This window comes from Scylla paramamosain, chromosome 1 (genome assembly GCF_035594125.1).
Source record: "Scylla paramamosain isolate STU-SP2022 chromosome 1, ASM3559412v1, whole genome shotgun sequence".
NCBI classification, from domain to species: Eukaryota; Metazoa; Arthropoda; class Malacostraca; order Decapoda; family Portunidae; genus Scylla; species Scylla paramamosain.
Window position 1 is genome coordinate 35,947,693 of NC_087151.1, and position 21,732 is coordinate 35,969,424.

Here is a 21,732-nt window from a genome sequence, read left to right on the forward strand (position 1 = left end):
GAAAAAAAAAAAAAATCATACACGTCTCGCGGCGGGCGAAACCATGGAATTTCATGACAGAAAACCTCATTACATAAGGGAAAGATTTTTTTTTTTATCAGAACGTTACATATATCACAAGAAGCGGAAAAAATGCAGAAAATTATAAAAGAAGAAAAAAAATTCAGGTCCGGATCGTACAACACTCCCTTAGGTATCTTTATTTATCATCTATTCTGTCTAGACAGACTGAAAGTATTATGATATAACGAAATATGGTCTATTATTAGAGATTGTAGAATGGAGCAAGGGGAAACTGTGATGCAAGAAGCAGGTCTTGCAGCTCTCCAGGTCGCAGGTAATTCATAGCTACAGTTTTGATAATGGTTTTCGCTCATAACTAACTTGTATGCAGATAATTCTGTATGTTTGAGATTTTATTGAAAACAATACACCCACATCGGCTTGTTTTCATCTAACATGTTTGCATCTCTGCCCGCGAGTGGCTGTCTTTTGTTCCGCCCCGGTACCTGCCAACAATTCTCGCAAGCGCTTGCGGGTAGTTGTAAGGTTCCGAAGCTCCCAGGAGATCTGCGCGAAAGGGATGCATCGGAAAATGCCTGTTTCTGAGGAGCTTGCGAAGAACTGAAGAAGACACCACAAGAAATCCGTATTATGTACCTTCTAATTTCTCTCCACACCTTTCTCTTGTAACTGCTTTGTAGTGAACATAGCATCCATAGTTCCTCTTCCTTTCACGAATCCGAACTGGGTCCTGCTGATCTCTACAATTTGCCCTAATCTCCCATACACAGTCCATTCCATCACTTTCAGTAGATGTTCCGTCATCTTCAGGCCTCTATAATTTCCGCACTCTAATATATCTCCTTTATTCTTAAACGCAGCACAAATCCTGTTCTTCCTCCATTCATCCGGTATCTGTACATCTTTCACTATTTCCTGCAATAGTCCCATCAACCATTCTTTATCATCCTCTCCCATTACAGTTATCAATTCCATTAGTACCTTGGATGGTTCTTCATCTTCAGTGCAATCACAGCTATTGCTCCACATAAATATTTGTACAGCACAATCAACACACACACACACACACACACACACACATGTATGGCAAACATACCATCCCAATAGCTACTAGCGCATGCAATCATTAATACTGGACTGAAACAAGCTTGTTCACTGAAAAAAAAGAGAAAAAGAGAGTAATACGCATTCATCTATCACATCACCTCAATACAATCAGACACAAGCAATTCATTTACTTCCCTGCACATTCGGCTCTCCCGCACCATCGGCTAACTCAAAAATGCGTGTTATGCACCAACTCTGGTGCACTACGCATATGGTATTAAGAGAGAGAGAGAGAGAGAGAGAGAGAGAGAGAGAGAGAGAGAGAGAGAGAGAGAGAGAGAGAGAGAGAGAGAGATAGTTACTATATTATGCACTCTTGCTCAGTTTCCCGTAAGATTGCAGTGTTTTTTCTATCACTTAGCTTTCTGTGATGGCAAAATTGAGAATCAGGGGGATAGTTGAGGTAATATATCAGTTTGTCTTTGATGCATCATAATGATGCTAAAATTTCTTTTACATATTACGTATTTATATAGGATTTTATCTCTCATACAGGAATTTATCTAACGACATTTAATCACCAAGTTTTAATAAGGCTTTCTGCCTTGTACGTACATTTCAGTGCATTTCATTGTCAAGCACTGATCTTCTCGATCATTTTTTTTTTTTTGCCACCATAAGATAGGATTAAATGAGTTTAGTACATCCATTATATATATATATATATATATATATATATATATATATATATATATATATATATATATATATATATATATATATATATATATATATATATATTTTTTTTATCTATTTATTTTTTCCTAAATGTTATAAGTACGGAACTTTCGTTGCTACAGAAAACCCTTTAAACAGTCCTTGCAAACATTCAAGATATACAGAGAACTTTAATTTCAATATCCACGATGGTGAAGAGATTCAAAGATATTCCTATAATTCCTAGAAGATTGAAATCTTGCCAAACATTTGTCAAAATGATAAAAAAAAATAATAAACTGGCATTTGTTTGACATGCACTAGTTTATGTAAACTCGTTTTATGACTCATTCATCAGTATCTACTTAAGACATTTGCTTTAAGTGAAATCAGTGCAGTCAGGTATCATGCACTTTAGCTTTGGGTAAATCTTTAGATATTAACTGCGTATTTTCATTCCATGACAACGAATAATGAAGGCTGTACCAGGACGTAAACAAAGGCATTTGCTAGTTCCTGAGCCTCAACAGAGCCCTGCCCGGGGTAAACTCGCTTTGGGTGTGTAGGCGTGTCCTCGGCTGGTTCGCACACAGGTGGGGGCCTAGCCTGCGAGCCTCTCATTGATCGTTGTTCTCGCGGGGGCCCCACAGGCGGCGCCGAGACGGGGGTTCACATGTCACACAACGGAACCCTAAACATTTCACGCGACGAAGCTGGCGAGGGTACACGTGTGCTCGTCCTCAAGAATGGGGGGAGTGACATGGCAGGCGGTGAGGGGCAGGGCGTGGCGCAGTTATCCAGGGCGTCCTCCCTAAGTAATGGCACAAGCGCTCAACATGGCGGCAGTATTAGTGATAGCGAAGGGATGGGGAATTGTGACGGGGATAATGTGATGAACGGGATCCTTAGGTCACCCGAGGACGATGTTGACCCCTCCTCCGACCTCGGGGCGGACCTGCAGCACATCGAGGAGTGGCTCAAGACCCGCAGTGACAGCCTCTCCAGCTTTGACTTTGACCACGAAATCAAGTCATCTGAGGTGGATGTGAACGACTTCCTAAACCTGAAGGGCAGTGCACAGTTTCAGGTGACAGGACAAGAGGGCAGTGAGGGCAGTGGTTCCTCCAGTGTGATGCTTAACCAGTTCTCTTTCTCTGAGGAGGGTCTTGTTGGCAGCAGCGGAAGTCGCCGGAGTAGTTTCACCAAGAGGCTTGAGACTCTGATGCAAGTAGATAAGGGTCTGTTTGAGGAACTGCTGTTGACAGATCCCAATCGTCGTCAGGGTAACCGCAAAGTGGAAAGCTTGCCATCCCTAACAGGGGATGATCGGGGCTTGTTTGAAGAGTTACTGTTGCCTGGGGCACATGAGGAATGGGCACGCCAGGCCCAGGAACTGTTGTTAGCTGTCACCTCTGAAAAGAAGGATGGTGCTGGCCTTCCCAGCCAGGAAGGAACTGGGGAGGCAGAGTCCCCTCTCCACGAGGCAATGGAATGCAGTGTGCCAGTCAGTAGTCCTCAGGCAAATGCAGCAGCAGCAGGATCTGGTGGGCATGGTGCCTCTGATGATCTAGATCTGATGGTGCGCAGCATCCAGCCCATTAAGCTCATGAGTCCACAGGAGATTGAGAACATGGCCAGTCGACCTTTGGGTTTTGATGAAGCTCCTGTGAAGAGCGGATCTCAGCGAAGTGGTGGCTCAGTTCATAGTTCTTTGGAGGAAGACTTCATTTTTCTGCCTTTTGGGAGACAAGAAGTGGATGATGGGGCTGCAATGCCCCCTGACCTATTAGCTAGCCCCAGCAATGAAATTGATAGTAAGCTGTCCAGCATCCTAGCTATGGATGCTTCCAACGATACCCTGGAGATCCCAGGAGCTGATACTGATACACTTGAGGGCTTGAGCAAGGTGGCACCCAGGTTGGAAAGGAGTGTTTCTCCAGGAACCTTCTTGGTAAAATTAGAGCCCCAAGATAAGGAGAGTTTGGGGAAGGCTGCTTCTGCTTCTCTTACCTCCAGTCAGTCTGTGGCTGCTACCATGCCACCCCCACAGACTGTTCTGGCTACCACACCACCTCTGCAACCACAACAGCAGCAGCTGCAGCCACAACAATCATTGCAGCAAGTACAGCAGCTACCACTGCAACAACCAGTGACAATAGCAGCAACTACAGCAGTCACAACTTCCTTTCAGGCCCTGCCATTGCTGAACATAGGCAGTGGTTTAGTGTCCAAGACAACCACACCTTTACTTGCCACCACAGTGACAGCTACGTGCAGTGCCACCACCACCACAACCACACTAACATCAGCCATCGCTACCACCACAACCTCAACCACTTTCTCCTCATCCTCCTTGTGCTCCTCTTCTACCACCACTTCCTCGGGCATTGCTCCCAAGAAGCTGCTCAAGATTCCTGGAGGATCAACTAGGAGGGAGTTCAAGAAGCTTCCTGTGGGTGTGGTGCAGCTGAGGATTGGCCTTCCAGTGACTTCCACCTCTGCTACCCCTACTACAACCCCTCTGCCCATTACCACAGCCACCAGTGCCACCACCACCAGGCCAGCACTTATATTCCGGCCCCTCATTACAAGCCAGCCAGCACTCTCCCAGACCTCACAGGCAAGGTCACAGCGAGTGTCAGCTCCCAAGGAAGGTTCTGCACTGTCCTTTGCACCAGTCAAGATGATTCCTGTGCATCACAAACCAGGTACTGCCAATGTCACCATCACTGTTGACCGCCGTGCCAACCTCACCTCAGTTAGCATTGTCTCATCCAATGGTGAACACACTGTCTTCAAGATAAACACTTGTGACTTGGTGCGTGCTGTGTCCAGCATCAGAGAGCCTCACCTTGATCCCCTTGGCCTGACACCACAGCAGTTGCTGCGGTCAGCCCACACAGCACACCGGCTTATCCAAGAAGTGCACCAGCACGGGGCTGTGCGTTCAGCCAAAGGCTCTGCAAAAGAGTCTGTCTCTGGTCCACAGAATTTTGAAATCAACCAGGCCTTCCAGGAGGTCAAGGCACCAATTTCCCGCTCTCAGCAAGGACAGCTAGCATTGCTCCGCCAGGCTGTCTCGAGCTCCACTACCTCTACCATTCAGAGTGGGAGTGCTCGCATTGTGACGAGTAGCACCTCCAGCGCTGGTGTTCGTCCAACAATCATTGGCACCTCCCCACTGCTCACCACAGTACCCACGCCAGGTCCAGTCATTATCCCAGCATCTGTCGCCTCAACAATGAATGGCACTGTGCTGACCACAGTCAAGGGTGCAGTATCAGGCCTTGCTCCACAGAAGGTTTCTGGGGAAAGCACACCATCTCTGAGACCAGAACCCAAGCCCCCTTGCCTTGCTCAGACAGCCATACCTGATAAGTCTCATGGTAAGTGTGTGGTGAACTGCTGTTCTTCCTTGTAGACTTTTTATAACTAATTTTGAAAGAGTAACTTTTCTCCTAGTTCTCTCTTACATTCATACATGGTGGTAGTGCATGTTTATTTATGTCTTTTATTCGTTTTTTTTATGGCTTGAAAATAAAAAAAAAAGTTCTCAAGATAAAGTAAATTGCAGTCATTACTAACACGGCCTGTTCTAATGATTGTGTTGATGCACTCATTCGTCTTGGTCACTTCCTTTTGAAAATGATTTATGGAAATGTCAATGTGGAATTTTACCCATAGCATATGGTATCACCCACCAAAAAATTGATAGTGATCTATAGGCAGTTAGAGACCGTGATTATTAAGATACATTGTCAGTTATCTAGTATAGTTAGTGAGACAGTGCAGTACATTTAATGCTTGAAAATATCTTCACTCAGTTTGGAACCATATCTTTTTTCTTTGGTTTAGTGTTATTTGGCAGACTGTGAGCCATTTATCCAACCTGTTAGGTGTCTATCACTTATTATTTGTTTGTTATGTACGACTGGATTTAGTGCCTGGGCTATAATGCAACAGTCTCTTGTTTCTCAGATATTTGTGATTCAGTGATGTAAAGCTGCACTGCAAGTAAAATTTTCTGGTAAATTGAACTTGTGCTCCGTAGCTCATGATGTACACCTGTATATAATTAAATTTTATGTAAAATTCAAGAGCATTTCTAGTGAATTCTTTGTAATTCTCTCTCTCTCTCTCTCTCTCTCTCTCTCTCTCTCTCTCTCTCTCTCTCTCTCTCTCTCTCTCTCTCTCTCTCTCTCTCTCTCTCTCTCTCTCTCTCTCTCTCTCTCTCTCTCTCTCTCTCTCTCTCTCTCTCTCTCTCACAACTAACATGAACTCAATGGGTTAAATAGTATAAAAGTCAATATCACATACACACACACTACATGTGTCATGACAAAGAGAGAGAGACAGAGAGAGAGAGAGAGAGAGAGAGAGAGAGTGTGTGGCATTAGTTGTGGCAACACACTCATTGCTATCACTGTGGGTGGGAGGGTGGTGGTGGTGGTGGCAGCACACTCAGTACCATCACTGTGGGTGGCTTGGTGATCCACTTCCTCTCCACTTGTCCTGCCCTGCGTTACAAATTTTTGTGGCTTGTTGCAGTCCACCCCTGTGTTAGGATCTTAATTCCCCTGCATTACAGTGGGACTAGGAGGAAAACCAATCCCCATTATGAGTAATTTGCAGTAGAAAATGTGTGTTAGTGGTGACCTTGATTGTAGTAACTTGATTTGAAAAAAATGCATATGTGAGAAAGAGAGAGTGAATTTCTCGACCCCCAGACCAAAGGAATGCTTAGTTAGCCTTTGGGAGAATCTTAGGGTGCGACCACATGGTTGAACTTTGTCCATTGAACACCCGCTGTTACCAGATTGTGATAGGAAGAGGATAGGAGTGCTGATGAAGTCATAAGTGAGCACCAAAGGGTGTAACAGACATTACCTGTATTCATAGTTTCAAAACTTCGGGCACTGTCTGGTGGGATAGAGGCATGGAAGTATGAAGTTGCCAGGCACACGATGAATAAGGTTAGCTTTGGGTCCATCTGCATATAGTTTCTAAGGTCTGATCATGAGCAATTTACAGTTCATTTAAAATGGTTGCATAGCTTCCCCTTTCATTCTCACATCATTCTCTTCTTCGCACTTCTTTCTCACACAGTGCATACAATATCATGTAGCAGTATTTTATTTTATTTTTTTTTACTGTGCACCATGGTTATTTATGATGTACTGCACTAGATGCTAGCAACAACCACGTGTCTGCCATACCCACACTAACACTCTTAAATATCTGTGTTGCCAGTGAACATCAGCTTTGAACATTGTCTGCCAGTTTTTTGCTGGTGAACCGAGTAGAAACTGTGGTATACAACTTCATCTGGTACGACTGTTTGTTGCCAGATAAACTTCCCTTGTTTCAATGCTCATGACGTCATCCTGCTTTGCCTTATAATATGGAACACTGTCCGACAGACAGTGTTTGACCGTGTGGATGCACCCTTAGAGGCAACCTTCTGCATAGGCTAGGTGACCTTTTTGTCCTGGAATATTGCAAAGAAGCTTCAGCAGAAAGGGCAGCATTGCCAGATATATACTAAGGGATTAGTGAGTGGCAGAATTCAGTTTGTCACTTAACAGGAGTTTAAAATAGTTTTATTACTTGTTATATTGAAGCTGACTTGCATAAATTAGTTGTGCAGTGTCCACAGCCACAAAATTAGTCCTATGATATGTATGAAGTGGATGAACTTTAAAATTCAGTGAGATTATGAATTAGAATTATTGTAGAGTGAAGTGTACTAAGGCACCTTAGTGCTTGTAGCAAGGTTGGAAAAATCATTATTAAAAAAAAATAATAATAAATTTATTTTATTTAAATAAGATTTCTTAGAATTTATTATTTATTTATTTATTTATTTATTTATTTTTATTTTTTGCATTAATCCTTATTTGCTTGCACTGATTATCTTCTCAGTCTTATGAGGCCATTTTCTTGTATTAAACTTAGCCAAAGTTAAATGAAATCATAATTTAATATACATTACCCAACATGAGTTTTTCTCAAAAATCATAAGTAGGACTAGTAGTTTATTCAGATCTGTTACTTTAAAGTATTAAAAAGAATTAAACCCATTAAACTTCATAATTACATTTATTGTGATTATTAACATAAAAACCTTACTTTCTTTTTTTTTTATGTATTTGAATATTTTCTTGTAAGAGATGGCAATGATTCACTGGTGCCTGACTTGTTCCAGGACCAGTACAGGATCAGTACACTCAGTACAGGACAAGTAGACTTGATACTTTACCTGTGCAACTAGTTCACATGTTCTTCCTTCTCCTTTATATATATATATATATATATATATATATATATATATATATATATATATATATATATATATATATATATATATATATATAGTTTAAATTATTAGATATTTTACTCTCAGTATAACACTTAAATAATTATTAATACAGTATATTTAATTTTGATTTAAATCATGATCTTTTTTTTACTCTCAATATAACAAGTAAATAATTTTTAATACAGTATATTTAATTCTAATGTAAATTGTAATTTCTGCTCCCAATATAACACATAAATAATTAATAATAGTGTATTTAATTTTATTTATATCATTATTTTTTTTACTCTCAATATAACAGGTAAATGATTTTTGATACAGTATATTTAATTTTTATTTAAATCGTGACATTTTACTCCCAATAAACACTTAAATAATTTTTAATAGAGTATATTTAATTTTTATTTATATTATGATTTTTTTATTCTGATTTAAATTGATTTAAATAATTTGATTTAAATCAAGCCAAGTCTGGCTTGCAGTGCATGATAAGTTAGAGGATTCCAAATTTACATCTGGTGTAGACATGAGGTGACTGAGTGCACGATAGTGTAATGTAATAAACATTCTGTCCTGATATCTGTTTTGAGGACTAGAGAATGAGTACATACTATCTTAACTCTTCAGACACTAGGTATATGTGGTGATGTCTCCATTCGTCATTCTTTGTTTTGCAGCTGTGAAGACAGAGGGTGTTGGGGTCTCCCTGCGGCCTGGTGCTCCACCTACTATGGTCTCTGTTCCCTCTGTCCTTGATAAACTTTCAGCCTCATCACTGGTCTCACCAGATCTTCTTCAGACTTCAGCCCAGTCACCATCATCCTCAGCTAATCATCAGAGTGATGAAGATGTCAATGAAGAAAATTTAGACATATCTACTGGTGAGTTAGCTTTCTCAGATTTGTTTGAGCCCTTGGAGAGGATCTTATCTTCAGGGTAATGGATATTTATGTTAAAGAAATGCTAAAGTGAAGTGAACTTTAGTGCATTGTGCATCAGTCCCCAAAACTATCGTAGGACCTAATGATAATTTTTGCTCTGACATCTAAGGTGCTGTACCTTGACTCAAAAGTTCATTTTCTGGCAGTTGCTTCTCATGGCCAGTTTGTTCCACCTTATTTTTTTTTAATTAATTAATTAATTTATTTTTTATGAGACTAACAAAATGGAAAGGACAGTGGTGGCAGTGGTGACAATCCCTGTGAAATATAAAGGATATTGACTTAAAAGAAATATAAAAAAAAGTATCAGTTTACACATGTGTGGATAATTTCAATCTTAGAAAACTTGATCCAGAAGAAAATAGCTCTCAGAAGAGGAGACAAGAAGTGATGGAAGAGAGCACATTTCCTGAAGGGAAAAGTTGAAACACCAGTTTATTTGAAGGTGGGATAAATTAGCCATCTATGAGAAGCCATTGGTGAAGATGGGACTCCAGACAGGAGGTATGAAATGCAGTACCTTAGATGATGGAACCATAATTATTGTCAGGTTCCAAGGTTATGTTTTAGGGTCTTTCAACTTTTGGTCAGTACACAAGAAGTTCCAGGTTTATTTTATTTATTCATCTTATTAATTAATTTATTTTTAGAAGCTAAGGATTTGAAAAAGTTTTCATTTAAAGTTTGTCAGAATAAAAAAAAAGTGTCTTAGCTTTATTCTATCTCCTTGTGGAATAGTTTTAATTTTGTGTGCCAAGAGAAATGAACTTATGAAGTGTATTAAGTCTACACATTTGTTTTGTTTGTTATTGGATGTCTTGCTTTAAAATAAACATTTATTAGAACATATCTGGATTAAAAATACTGTGACTGAGAAAACTTTTGAAATAAAAATGCATTCATTCTTCAAAGATCCATTCAGCATTTTTTGTGAGTAAAAAATTAGTGATATCATGCATAAAATAAAATAACAATCATGGGGGCTTTGTTAGTTATCTGCATTAAGGGTCAGTTATGGTGCTAATGTTAGCTTTATAATAATCTTAAGTACATTTGTTCAGTGTGTGCAAAGAGTACCTAAAAGGCAGCATACATGCAGTTCATTAGTCTGTCTCTTGCTGTGCCAGAAGTGGAAGGTAGAGGATGAAATGGAGCTGAATTTCAGTCATCATCCTTCACTACTGGAATGGTTGGCTGTTTGTTTATCCTTGCAAAATACTGAGTTGTTCATCAGTGATGTTTTCATGGCCCATCATGTGCATTAAAGTACATATGCTTATTCTAGATTTCTTAATTTGTCATCTTCCTTTTCTTTCCCCAAAGTAGTTACCTTTATCATGGGTTCATTTGAAGATTGCAGTCTACTTTGCAAGTATTATACATATTTGATAGTTGATGAGACTTGCTTCATTTCAAGTAGATTTATATAAAAGTTGTAAACAATCATTATTAGTCCATACTTCCAACAAGTCAACATTGCTGTCACAGATTTTGCTTGGTATGAATTTTGTCCACAAATTATAAAAATGCAGAGTATTCAGCATTTTCATCAAAATATTGCTGATCATATATCTGACTGATAAATGACATGCATTAAAATGAATATGGAGAAAAATGCTGGAGTATGAACTGAGGCCAAGTTGTAGCTTTACTAGCCTACATGTGACCAGAATTCAGGAAACCACTTTTGGGGAATAACATTCCATGTTTTGTTAAGACCTTTCTAAGTTACCAGAAGTATTATGAAAATAGCGGACATGTTAGAAGCATATTGTGTAATAGATTAGGCTCTTTTATTTGTAGAAGGATAATCATACCCTTTTTTTGCAGATGTATATGGTGAGCAAAGAAATGTTATTTAGAGTTATTTAATTGCTTAGAGTATTATGTGATTTTGTCGATATTTTGTGGTTCTTATAAAGGGTGAAATCAATTACTCTTTGGTATTGGTTGTGGTCAGTTGTTTAAAAACACAAATCACAATCTAATGTTACCATCAGGGAGGAGTATATTGAAGGGTTGGATATTTCATATGTTAATTTCTTACTGTACTTGCAGTGTCAGATGAGGTTGCCAACAAAGCTCTAGAAGAACTAGGTATTCACATTGACTTGCTCCAGTGTGAGCCTTCGCCACAAGGGGGCAAACGCTGGCTCTGTTCTATCAAGGGTTGCTCAAAGCACTTCCCAAAACTTTCCTCTCTCAAGGTATTTTATGATTTGACTTGTGTATTATAAACTTACCATAGATTTTTCTATTTATTTTGTTACATTTATCGTCTTTTTCCTTTTACCGTCAAACTATGAAAGTATTTATTGTGCAATTGCATGTATTCAGTCTCTCTCTCTCTCTCTCTCTCTCTCTTGTATGAGTGTGTCTTTATGTATACACTGGTATATTGGTGAATATATCCATGGATGTACTTTTTATACTGCTTCAGAATTTGTAAAAAATGTTATGAGAGTATTGAAAATTATCATGAAGATATTAAAAAATAAATGAAAATTTCAGGTATGGTAAGGAGTGAATGTGTGCAAAAAGGAGAGGATATGATTGAGTATAGTTTCAGTGGAACTGGATGAGATATTACACATGAAAAAAATATGAAACTTATTTAGACATAATTTTGTTGCACAAAGTAATTCTGGAGATATATAAATGATTCAAGTTTATTTGTGTATCCTGGTTTTTCTTGTGTGCTACCCCATTGACTTGACACAAGGCCAGATGTGTACAGAAATAGATCAGTGACATGGTTGAATTTATATTGTAGCCACTTTCCTTTAGATCTGTGGATTGAATGTTAAAGTTTTCTCATTTACCAACTACAGGTACATCTCCTTTCACACAATGGAATCCGGCCCTATAAGTGCAACTATGAAAATTGCGACTGGGCCTTCTACACCTGGTACAAGTTGAAGCGACATATTGAAACACATCTTAAACGGCGGGACTTTGTGGTGAGTTTTGTGTTAGTTGTGCTGGTATAGTGGTGGAATCTAGCACAGGTTGTTGTATTGTTATTTAGCCTATTTTGCACTGATGTTTATTCTGAGGAGCTCTTGAAGGATGTGGCCTTGGGAGAAAAGTTGTCATTTTTGCTTGTCCATACACCTTACCCTTGAGACTCTCTCTCTCTCTCTCTCTCTCTCTCTCTCTCTCTCTCTCTCTCTCTCTCTCTCTCTCTCTCTCTCTCTCTCTCTCTCTCTCTCTCTCTCTCTCTCTCTCTCTCTCTCTCAAATAACTTTTAAGTTGTTTGCATATACAGACAATGAGTTCTGCTGCATCAAACAACTGCTCCTTTAAATTTTGGTAATGTAATTTACTGATTTTTCCCCACTCTTATTTCTCCAGTGTACAGAAAACAACTGTAACAGAAGGTTCACTACCGTTTATAATCTGAACACACATCTGCGGTTGCATCAACGTCCCAAAAGTTGGTTGTGTGCCTTGCCAGAGTGCTCCCAAGCATACCATACTCGGCGTGAGCTGGAAGTGCACATGAAAACACACAAGGATGTTGAGGCCCCTTATAAGTGAGTAGTAGTAGTTTGCCATTTTGTGCTAATGTGGATAAATGAGTTTATTACAAAAAATTTGTTTGTATTTGGAGATTTCTTATCATTATTTCCTATTTCCTATTTTTAACAACATGATTGTTATATTCCTTTGTTCAAACCATCTTAATTTCTGTTCAAATTAAATAATAAAAAAAAAATACCACACTATATATTGGAAGTTGCCTATTTTGTGAAGTAAAAGTGTTTTCTTGAAGACTGACTTGTTTCATCTTGTTCGTAGATGTGGTGTGGATGGTTGCAGCAAGTCTTACTTCACTCCAAACTCTTTGACATCACACATGCGCAGCCACCACAAAGAGGAGGAATTGCGATGCCAGTGGACTGGCTGTGGCAAAAAGTTTGACAAGCCCTGCAGATTGAAAGCACACATGAGAGTCCACACCGGCCAGAGACCATTTGCTTGTACTTATGAGGTAGGTAGAGACTATGTTTCATGCATATAATTTTAAGGAGTGATTTTTCATAAATAATAATGAATATCTTGGAGTGTTATTTTGCTGAAGCATATTAGTTTTTCAGAGATCTCCATGTACAATTTTTAATATCAATATCATGAATAGGTTTGAAAAAATATGTACCTGTGTTTAACTTGTGTTGAAGGGCCTCTTATAACATGATTCAAGAACTACTGGGAACAACTTAAGGAAATCTACTTATTGCTGTCATTAATCTTGAAGATTGATAAGAGGGATTCTTAATTGTAAATAATGAAAGTGATGAAAAGTGATCTTCATAATTTTAAAGCACTAACAACATTTATAATGGTGCTTATTGCTTGATATGTAAGTAGCAGCACAGTATTGTTAGGTGGTAAAAATTATATTAAAAGAAATTAAAGGAAATTGCCCTACATGAACCTTCAGATTCTATGTATGTCTCTTCAGGTTTGCAAATTTTGTACACCTTCATCCCATATTTGTGAGCTTTGCTTTGAACGTATTGTTTGATGACACCATACTTTCATCAAGAAGTTTAGAGCTGGGTTTGTACACAGCTTGAAAATTGTTAATAAGTAGGTCAGTCAGTGGTCTGATCTTGTACAGTTGATCTGCAGAATTTGCGTGAGCCATATCTACAAAATGCAGAATTCTACAGAGAAATCTTTCCCTTGACATTAGCTTTGGTACAAAGGGATCATCATGCAACATACTTTTAGACCAGTAGACTTGAACTTCAGGCCTCATAACTAATCCCATGTAAATGACGATGCCCATGAACATTTTTATTTCTTCTTTGCTGGTAGGTTTCCACGAAACTAATCTTGACCTATGTGTTACTCTTTCAGCATTCATTTTCTGTTCGTGCATACCTGTTAGTTTCATGAACAATAATATCACTGATGTCATCAGATGCAAATAGAGCATATACATCAGTAGGCAGCAGCTCACTTTCACCATTTGCATTATTTACATTGACACTCATTTCTTCCTTCCCAGTGAAGGCATTGCTTCCCAGTGGATGCATTGTTTTGAAATAACAGGCAACCACTCAGATCAGGTGTTGTCTCCATTTCTTCCTGAGTTAGAATCATCTTTATCTGGTTCATCAACTTGTTCATCCTGCTCCTCATCTGTTTCTGTCTCATCACTTTCTTCAGAGAAATCGTCTGGGTCATTTGAATTGACAGAAAAATATGGATCTTCTGAATCACCCGATGAGCTTTGTGAAGAAATTGTTCATCCTCTGTAAAAGTCAATCTAGTTAATTTCTGTTAAAAAGGAAAAAAAAATTTATGATTGGCATAGCTTTCCCATGCACAGCTGATCAAAATATAAAATACTGTATTGATACTAGTTCCTATATGCACCATAAACTACATAAAATAGAAGAACAAGAATAACATCATCAGTGCATTGCAAATTGGTACATATATGTGCCAAGCCATGCCTGGTACACTGGTGCACCAATAAGCCATAGAGGAAAAAAATATAAGTGGTCAGTGATTTGGTTTGTATTTTTACCATGGAATTTTACGCTTTACACCATAGGCTATCCCATCATAATGATACATGCCGCCTCTTTCTGTAAAGGTCCAATGGACACCGACAGGGAGGCATCGAGAGGACTCTGTAGTGCAGGCGAGAACGCTGAGTTTCCAAACTTGGTTAACATGTTAAGAGCAGGAGTCGTATATATTAGATGAATAGATATTGCTACCATAACATGTTTCCTAATTTTGTTTTTTCACCAAATATAAGCAACATGATTTTAGATAACTAAAGGCAACACACTGTGCATTTGTATAAAATCAGTTTCTGTGTAGAAAACTCAAAAGATCACAAAAATGAGAAATTAGATTTGGAAGAAATTGATTACAGTAAAATGATTCATGCTTGGTTGTCAGAAAATGACTGACAGCTGCCATATTGACTTCTTGTTTTAAGGTTCTGATTCAAATTCTGGTATTTACAGATGTTAATGCCAGTGACCTTTTTGGCTAAAATGTCAGATTTTTGTAAGACAGTCCTTTGAAATCTTGTTCAGATGTCATTGATCCTTCTGTCATGAGTCTGTCTTAGGTCTGTCAAAGTTTGTGCTAATAGATTTTAAACAAATTTCCAGGGTTGTAATTGGTCCTTTCAAAGTGCAAGTAAACTTAGTCGTCACCAACGAAAGCACACCAATGACCGTAAATTCACCTGCCACATCTGCCAGAAGTCATTCCTTCGATCAGAGCACCTCAAAGGTCACCTGCTCATCCACACTGGTGTTAGGAATTTTCAGTGTCCCATCGAACGTAAGTCTCCATGGCCTGCATGTTCTGCCATAGTTTCATTGTCTCCTCTTTATAGATATATATTTTGATCTTGAATAAAAAAAGTAGTTGAGTGATTTCAGTAACTTACATGGTCTTGAAAAATATAAATTTGCATCTTGATTGAATTTTGACACCGGGGCTAGCATGTATCTTGTACTGTATTAAAGTGTACATTTACTGATTGGATAGTGACCCCGAAAAAACTATGGGGTCATCAGTCAGTATTGGCTTTCATTCACAGAAACTTGAATGATTAGTTATTGTTGTAATTATGCTTAGAGATGATGTCAGATGAATAGAGATGAAAAATAAAATTTTCTTCAGATTGTAATGCCAAGTTCACTGCAAAGAGCAGTTTGTATGTTCACCTCAAGAAACATGAAGGGAAAGCAAAGGAAAATAACAACAAGGTGACTTACCACTGCCCCATTGATACCTGTGACAAGAACTATAATTCAAAACACAACCTCCGTCAACACATGCTGAAGGAACACACCATCCTTAGTGAGTGTGAAGACTCTTGTGTTTTGTTATTTTTCATCATGTTTCCTGTTTAACACCTGTCTTTTAGCACTCAAAAAGAGGTGTCCACAACAAGTTTTCACTTTTTTCCATACATTTTTTTCTTGCAGCTCTATTCCTTTCCTTTGCATCTTTTCTCTCAAGTATAATAAATTTATAATTGCTTTTAGAAAAAAAAAGATAAGCAGAGTATTTGTGAGGATTCCTGAATTTAGAGAATATGGAATCTAATATTGTTTCTCTTGGAATGGTGCAAGGAATGAATTTTTTACGAAAGTTACACCTAGTTCTCATTGTGTGCAAACACTGATTATGTGTATTCATGTTCATGTACCAGGCATTTTCATCATGTGAGAAAATTAATCTTTATGCGGACTGCTCAGTATGTTTTCAGAAGCTTGGGGGAAGTAGGTGTTTGTGACATGGGTTGGTGAACAATTTGTTGCTGAAATGTTTCAACTGGAGATTCAGGTGATTCAGACTAGAGAGAAGGTGGTTCAGTTGGATGATGACTTAATTTTAGATGGCTGCTCTTTTCTGTACTTTTCCAGCTTGGTTGTCTAACCATGATATGAGCTAGTCCCTAACACCAAGCTTTAGAGTTTTGATGATGACTTTTACCATGGTGAACTAGATTGAATGCTTTAAAAAGTCAATGTTGTGTAGTGTGTGTGTGTGTGTGTGTGTGTGTGTGTGTGTGTGTGTGTGTTGGCACATTGTTCATACCAGTGCTGACTTTCTGTGCACTGTTATGCTTCAACCTTGCACACATCTCTCTACCATGTAAATCTATATAGAAAGTAACATCTTATGATTACTGTAAAAATAGGTTCACACTTTGTGGATTCTCACTATGTGAGATCCATCTCTGTGTGCTGAGCACATAACACAGGTGATAGTGTCTGGCATGGAGGCATGCATTCCTCACTCTTTCTCTCAACCTAAACCTTCCAAACCCTGGTTTAACACAGCCTGTTCTCATGCTATACATGATAGAGAGGTGGCCCACAAAAGGTACTTGAGCCTTTTGTCACCAGAATGTCATGCACTTTATATTTCTGCCCAAAACCTTGCCAAGTCTTCTCCAATTAGCCAGAAACTCCTTCATAAATAGAAAGTGTCAAAATCTTTTAAAATCTAACTCCCCTCATGACTTCTGGCATCTAGCCAAAAACATCTCCAATAACTTTGCTTCTTCTTTCCCTCCTTTATTTCAACCAGATGGCACCACTGCTATCACATCTATCTCAAAAGCTGAACTCTTTGCTCAAACCTTTGCTAAAAACTCTACCTTGGACAATTCAGGGCTTGCTCCTCCCTCTCCTCCCCCTCTGACTACTTTATGCTACCTATCAAAATTCTTCGCACTGATGTCTTCCATGCCCTCGGAAGGCTTATGGACCCTCCTGCGCTTTCATGCTTGCACCTTGCCTAGTCAAACTCTTTCAACTCTGTCTGTCAACATCTACCTTTTCTTCTTGCTGGAAGTTTGCCTACATTCAGCCTGTTCCTAAAAAGGGTGACTGTTCTAATCCCTCAAATTACCGTCCTATTGCTTTAATTTCCTGCCTATCTAAAGTTTTTGAATCTATTGTCATCAGGAAGATTCTTAAACATCTATCACTTCACAACCTTCTATCTGATTGCCAGTATGGGTTCTGTCAAGGCTGCTCTACTGGTAATATTTGCCTTTCCTCACTGAGTCTTGGTCATCCTCTTTTAGAGATTTTGGTGAAACTTTTGCTGTTGGCTCAAACATACCAAATCAAAAGCTTTTGATTGAGTGTAGCACAAAGCTTTGATTTCCAAATTTTTAACAGTATTTGGCAGCACTTACAAAGCTGATCCTGACCACTTATTGGTAACTCTTTGTCTGGTAGTTCAAGGTGAGAATTATTAAAGAAAGTGATCTGTCCTCATCCTGATGCATGGCAGTGTGTAAACATGAGCCAATTTCACCCACTTTCTAGTAATTGGTGTTAGACAAGGAATCACATTTGTAGAATTTCTGGGCACAGTGAAAGAACATTCCTTTTGAGATGTCAGGAGAGTGGTGAGGAACAGATAGGGCAAGACAAGACAAGAGCTGTGGGTGTGTGAGCTGTAGCCAAGATTAACTTTGTCAGTTCAAGGAACTGAAATGTAAATACCATGTTTTCTGGCATATGTGGCATGATTTCCCCCTCCAACACACACACACACACACACACACACACAGTGGTGTATCCATTGTAATGGACACACACCAGCCACCACCCTTGTGAAATGGCTGGTGATTTATTGCTATTCAAACTTTACTGCTGGCTGAATGAAAATAATGAGTCAGACAAAAGCACCATTAGAAAGGAGAAGGATAGGCACTTCTGCTGTAAGTTTCATTATTCTAGGATTGTTATTATGTTATTAAAGAAAATATAACTGTAAGAATAAGTGATTTTTCTCTTCCTAAAAAAATAAATAAATAAAAAAAACTTATGAGAAGAGGTTGCCACATCAAATGCATCACTAAGTGGTTAAACATTTCACATGTGCCTTTACCTCACGATTTATGTAAGATTAACTTCGTCAGTTCAAGGAACTGAAATGTAAATACCATGTTTTCTGGTATATGTGGCATGATTTCCCCCTCCAACACACACACACACACACACACACACACACACACACACACACACACACACACACACACAAAAAAAAAAAAAAAAAAAATCTTAAGGTCAGGCTTTGGATGACCTTGGGCTTCTGACAAGTAGTAGTTTCAATGCTGCATTGTGCATACTCTATACTGTAAATTAACTCCATGTGTCTTACATAAGTGTTTCCCAACTTACTTTAAAATGATAAGCAATTAACCCCTAAGGGACTGGTGGGGGAGTAATTCAACTGTAACGTCAGTACTGCAGGTTGAACTCAAAATATGGAAAATAACTTCTTTTTGCATGCTTATTACTCTTACCTACAATGAACGAGTGAAAGAAAACAGTACTCTTCCCACAACCAACTCTTCCCCTTTTGAATGGCAACATCTGGAAGTCTGTAGGTGCCTTGATTATGGAGATATGAGTTGAATGAGGTGTTGTCAACGTATGCTGAGCATGGCTCACCCCGTGTGTCTGTTCGGCTTCCCCAGCCTTGGCTTCTTGATAAAGAAAACATGTTGTCCATGATTTTTGCATACACCCCATACCCAGGTATTTCCTCTACCTTTGCGCATTATAGTGGCTGATGGTGTGGTTAGCGACCATACCTGACTGATTATGGAGGAAAGGAAATGTGGGGATGAGTGAGCCAAGTTAGATACACCGGAAGTACATTCCTGGGAACTGGCCGTGATGGAAGCTGGCTGTAGACTGACAACCCTTGCTGTTTGACTCAAAACCAGTGTAGTCATAGCCTGGGTTAGCAAATTGGGCAGAAAATAGCATAATTTGTCTTTACTTTAGCAAAGACGTCAATTGATGTCCCCAGTCCTTTAATGGAAGGACGTTGATCGATGTCCCTAGTCCTATAGGGGTTAAATACTTTAAATTACAAACATGGTTATGTATGTGTACAGTACAGTTGCCACATATTGAAATGCATACAAATAACAATGATATCTAAAATTACTGAAGGATAATAAGTCAAAGAATAAATTTATAGCACTGGTCTGTTTATTTTCACGTAATGTCAGTATTTAGTCATGGGTCCCTTGCCTTTCAACATATCAACTTTTGAGCTCCTGATACCAGTCACTAATAATTCCACCTTAACTTTCAGCCACTGATAACAATCGCTTGGACTACTTAACTCTGCTGGGGGACAAAGATCTGATGGTGGATCAGCTCCTTCCTCTTACAACAGGCGGATCCTCCTCTTCTCCTTCTTCCTCCTCGTCAGTGGTCCTAGAGTCAGGGGGCCCATCCTCCATCCTCTCTGCATCTCCATCATCTGATCCACATGCAACACTGCTGTCTAGCATTGAACTTATAAATGGAGACATAGGTGCTGTATGGGCTTTCATTACAAGTAACAAGTGTTATTTTACAAAATTTCATTATAGCTTTGGTGAGAACTTCATGAGATATATGAGGTGTGATCCAAAATGTTCTAATCATCATTGTCTCCTTGAAAGTAATCCCTTGGCAGTTATACAATAGGTCCAGCCCTCTGAAACTCTGTGGGGGATGTTGTTCACTATGTTAATGCTTGACTGGGACATATCAAATTGTCATCCTTTAGTCAAAGCTTCAGTTTTATTATTTATTAGGTTTTCAGGCTTCATTCTGCCAAGGAAAGGTGCTTTTGGAAATAGAAAGTCACTGAGTATTAGGTTGTGGGAGTAGGACAGATGGGGAGACCACGCAATGTAGAATGGCACAGGATCCATTTTTGTGTGCTCCACTTGTCTGGAAATTTTCTTTTTTATTTAGTTTCTCAAATGCTTCAGGACCTCAATAACTAGATTGTACAATACAATTCTTAAGGGACCTGTATTCTTCATTAGATAATTTTAAATCAGCACTTTCACTTCCTTTATTATGTTGATGTGATAAAATAGAATCTGCCATAAAGATAGTTTTTGATTACTTATCCAGTATTTGCATTTCTTCCTAACAGACAGCAACAACATTCCTCCAATAATTGTAATGGAGGGAAAGGGTGGTGCTGAGGCCATTGACAGCATTGATGTTAGTATGGCTGACTCCCTCATGGGTGGAAATGGCTGCAGCAGTGGCACTGAGGTGGATGCAATGGATATTTCCAGTATTCCCAAGGATTCTCTAGAGGACGTAGCTACATCAGGGGGCGGCTCGGCACGCACCGATGTCATAGCAGACATCATTCGTTCCCAACGTGCAAAGAGACGGAAGCAGTTCAGTCTAGCCAAGAAACTGGCTGGGATGGGCTCACGAAATACTGGTGAGTAGATGCACATAATGATGCTTTTGGACCCCATACCGTATGCAGTCCTTATGAAGTAAAGTATATATAACCTTAATATGTCATCTGTCTGTATTCTAAGAAGGCCTTCAGGTTTAATGTATCAGTATTTCAAATAATATTGGGCAGACCAGAAACGGAAGATGCTTGAATTGAATGAGCTTATTGTTAGTATATCTGGCTGACATGCCTTACAAAAGGAATACTTGAGTCTAAATTTCACACACACACACACACACACACACACACACACACACACACACACACACACACACACACACACACACACACACACACACACACACACACACACACACACACACACACACACACACACACACACTCTGAGCTGAGCTAGCATCTTGAGTGGACGTGTTGTGCTCAAGCTCCAGAAATACAGTGTTTCCAGATAAAAGTTGGACTAAACACAGGCTCCAGGCCTAATTTGTCATCACATAAGGGCATGGACCTGACCTATATATATACTGTCCTGCTTTGTAGTCAGACAAAAAACAAGGGAAATGTCAGAAAGTGGTAGTGCCTAATTGTAAGGTGGATCAGCTGATAATTGTAAACAAGTGGCCAAGGATGAAGAGAAAATGGAGGAGAGTTGGCTGGAAGACATTTGTGAAAGTCCACATGTGAGGAATTTTAGAAGATTTAAACTAGAGGAAACAGAAATACCAAAGATGACTATTTAGGAAGCTTCTGATGCTAGAAAAAACTGTTCTTGAATTGACATCTAGGGTAGCTTCTCTAGAAAGAGAAAACAGTGAACTAAGGAAAAACTGACAGTTATGTGGAGAAAGTTAAGGATTGTGTTAAGAGACTGGTTGTAAACACAGAAAATGTCAAGGAAATTAGTAAGAGGCAACAGGATTGGACAAAGAAGCAAGAAGA

At 39.1% G+C, this 21,732-nt stretch overlaps 2 protein-coding genes across 3 annotated transcripts in view; one reads left to right on the forward strand and one right to left on the reverse strand.

The window, feature by feature from the left end:
- The window catches only part of LOC135105339 (uncharacterized), an 8,324-nt gene extending 5,915 nt beyond the window's left edge, over positions 1 to 2,409 (reverse strand). The window contains exons 1-3 of the mRNA XM_064013522.1: positions 2,275 to 2,409; positions 661 to 838; positions 460 to 570 (exon numbers count right to left, since the gene is read on the reverse strand). Coding sequence (XP_063869592.1) covers positions 460 to 570; positions 661 to 838; positions 2,275 to 2,409 — 424 coding nt within the window. The remainder of the gene's footprint in view (positions 1 to 459; positions 571 to 660; positions 839 to 2,274) is intronic.
- Positions 2,404 to 21,732, forward strand: part of LOC135104827 (serine-rich adhesin for platelets-like) — a 29,202-nt gene continuing 9,873 nt past the window's right edge. For both annotated transcript variants that reach the window (XM_064012477.1, XM_064012485.1), the window contains exons 1-10: positions 2,404 to 5,174; positions 8,785 to 8,988; positions 11,107 to 11,255; positions 11,880 to 12,008; positions 12,403 to 12,584; positions 12,850 to 13,042; positions 15,192 to 15,366; positions 15,712 to 15,891; positions 19,669 to 19,893; positions 20,509 to 20,811. In XM_064012477.1, the coding sequence (XP_063868547.1) occupies positions 2,462 to 5,174; positions 8,785 to 8,988; positions 11,107 to 11,255; positions 11,880 to 12,008; positions 12,403 to 12,584; positions 12,850 to 13,042; positions 15,192 to 15,366; positions 15,712 to 15,891; positions 19,669 to 19,893; positions 20,509 to 20,811 (4,453 nt within the window). In that variant the 5' untranslated portion in view covers positions 2,404 to 2,461. The remainder of the gene's footprint in view (positions 5,175 to 8,784; positions 8,989 to 11,106; positions 11,256 to 11,879; positions 12,009 to 12,402; positions 12,585 to 12,849; positions 13,043 to 15,191; positions 15,367 to 15,711; positions 15,892 to 19,668; positions 19,894 to 20,508; positions 20,812 to 21,732) is intronic.